Source organism: Penaeus japonicus, unplaced genomic scaffold (assembly GCF_977035675.1).
Source record: "Penaeus japonicus unplaced genomic scaffold, GWHDUDI00000001_assembly GWHDUDI00000017, whole genome shotgun sequence".
In the NCBI taxonomy this organism is placed as follows: Eukaryota; Metazoa; Arthropoda; class Malacostraca; order Decapoda; family Penaeidae; genus Penaeus; species Penaeus japonicus.
In genome coordinates, this window is record NW_028234419.1 from 16,420,434 (window position 1) to 16,422,933 (window position 2,500).

At 30.5% G+C, this 2,500-nt stretch overlaps 1 protein-coding gene across 3 annotated transcripts in view; it reads right to left on the reverse strand.

Moving 5' to 3' along the window:
* LOC122245701 (cuticle protein AMP1A) overlaps window positions 1–2,500 on the reverse strand; it is a 5,021-nt gene that overhangs the window by 2,292 nt on the left and 229 nt on the right. The window contains exons 2-3 of one of the 3 annotated variants that reach the window (XM_043003624.2): window positions 2,249–2,439; window positions 1,790–2,136 (exon numbers count right to left, since the gene is read on the reverse strand). In XM_043003624.2, the coding sequence (XP_042859558.2) occupies window positions 1,950–2,136; window positions 2,249–2,439 (378 nt within the window). In that variant the 3' untranslated portion in view covers window positions 1,790–1,949. Of the gene's footprint in view, window positions 1–1,789; window positions 2,137–2,248; window positions 2,467–2,500 lie in introns of those variants that run through there. The other 2 variants (XM_086546057.1, XM_086546058.1) reach the window with 2 other exon arrangements.

Consider the following 2,500-nt stretch of genomic DNA (forward strand, 5'->3'; position numbering starts at 1 on the left):
TTATATATATAGTTATAATATATATAATATATTTTTATGTATATATATACATATATATATGTATCTGCATATATATTTATGTATATATATATATACATATATGTATATATATATATATATATATATATATTGATATATATATATATATATATATATAAAATTCATAAATTATTATATGCATACACATATTTACCTATATATATATATATATATATATATATATATATGTATATAAAAATTAAATATATATAAATATATATATATATATATATATATATATATATATATATAATGTGTGTGGTGAGTATATATATATATGAATATATATATGTATATATATGTATATATATATATATAATATATATATATATATATATATATACATATATTTATATATATATATACATACATATGTATAATCTATATAGATATATATTTTATATATTTATATATATAGATATATATATGTATGCATATATATTTATTGTATAAAATTTATATATGTATATACCATATATATATGATACGCATATAGCATATAATATTATATAATATATATATATACATGTATATATATCTATATATTATATATATATATAACATATATACACACACACACACACACACACACACACACACATATATATATATCATATATATATATATATATATATATATATATATATATATATATATATATATACTATATATATATAAAAAATAAAAATTAAAAAAATATATAAAATATATACACACACACACACACACACATATATATAATATATATATATATATATATATATATATATAATCAATATATATATATATATATATATATATTAATAACACACACACATTTATACATGTACACTTACAGAATGAAACATATATACACACACATATTGATATATCTACACACACCCACACATGCATATATAAAAATGCAAGAACATGGCCGAGGCGTCTTAATACATCTATTTGTTCGATTTGAACATAAATGCGGTTGGAGAGAGAGATATTTCTCCCTTCCAATTGTAACATTGGTCTGCCGATATCAGTGAATCGAGTACACGCAATATGATATTTAGATTAGACACAGAAATATGTATATATATATATATATTAATATATATATATATAATATATTATATATATTATATACTATATATATATATATAATATAATATACTATGTATATATATATACCATAGTATGATCTATATCTATGTGTATATGTGTCTCTCTCTCTCTGTGTCTCTCTCTCTCTCTCTCCTGCGTATTATATACTCTCTCTCATCTAATATTATCTCTATATAATATATATATATATATATGAAATATATATATGAATATTATATATATATTATATATTTATATATATATAATATACACACACACACAAACGCACACACACACACACACACATATGTGTGTGTGCTTGTCTGTGTGTGTGTGTGTGTGTGTGGAGGGGTGTGTGTGTATGGGTGCGTGTATGTGTGTGTGTGTGTGTGTGTGTGTGTGTGTGTGTGTGTGTGCGTGTGTGTGCGTGTGCGTGTGTGTGTGTTATGTGTTGATATTTGTGTTGATGTTGTGTTGTGTTGATATATAGTTTTGTGATTGGGTATATGTGTATGCGCTTCTGTGTTCTCGGGTATCATTGTAGTGAAGGTGATAGAAAGATGAAATGACAAATAGCCAAATTAACCGAAGCTTGAGATATAGATGTGTTTGCGCATCTGTATACAATCCCTTTCGAGTTTTGAAATTACAGGGAAATAAAATGTTGTCATTTCTTAAAACAATATAATGTACTGTACATGAACCATATTTATTGGATTGTGTAGGCTGGAGAATATCCTAAAACTGCGGTCACAAGTTTTGCTTTCCTCGGCAAAAGAAACATGAAGAGAGAAAATGATGGCTGGGTCCTAAGTCTCGTGTCTGCTGATCTAGATTGGGAATCCTTGGTCATCGAACTCGACTCCGTCTCTTTGCTGTTGCTCGGCGATTGCAAGGAGCTCAGGAACGTGGGCAGGGAGAGGAGGAGGCTGTGGGATGGCGTCAGATTCGGGCACGAAACCATTCTCATCGGCGGTGAATCGGACTTCTACGACGTTGCCATCGGGGTCGGTGAACCTAGAAAGGGAGACAGAATGCGCCGTTTCAGTAACGGTAGCGTCAGGGTCTCGTCTACAGATTACTGACATCCTTCAGGAGGGAAGGCTCTCCCATGCCCTGTATGCTTTACCTGTAGGATCCCACCATGTTGCTCTGGCCCTCGGCACCTGGGGTCCCGACGGTCTCCTGATAGATGCCGTTGCTCGTCTCGATGGTGTACTGGAAGTTGCCATCTCCGTGATCCACACGCTCGTCGAGCAGCAGTTCGGCGTCGCCGTCGGGGCGAGCGAAGGCAACAGCGGCCAAGCAGACAAGGAGTACCTGGAATGGCATATCCGGCACTTAAAGATCAGAGGAGAGCTGAGCCGTTTGACGAAGTTAC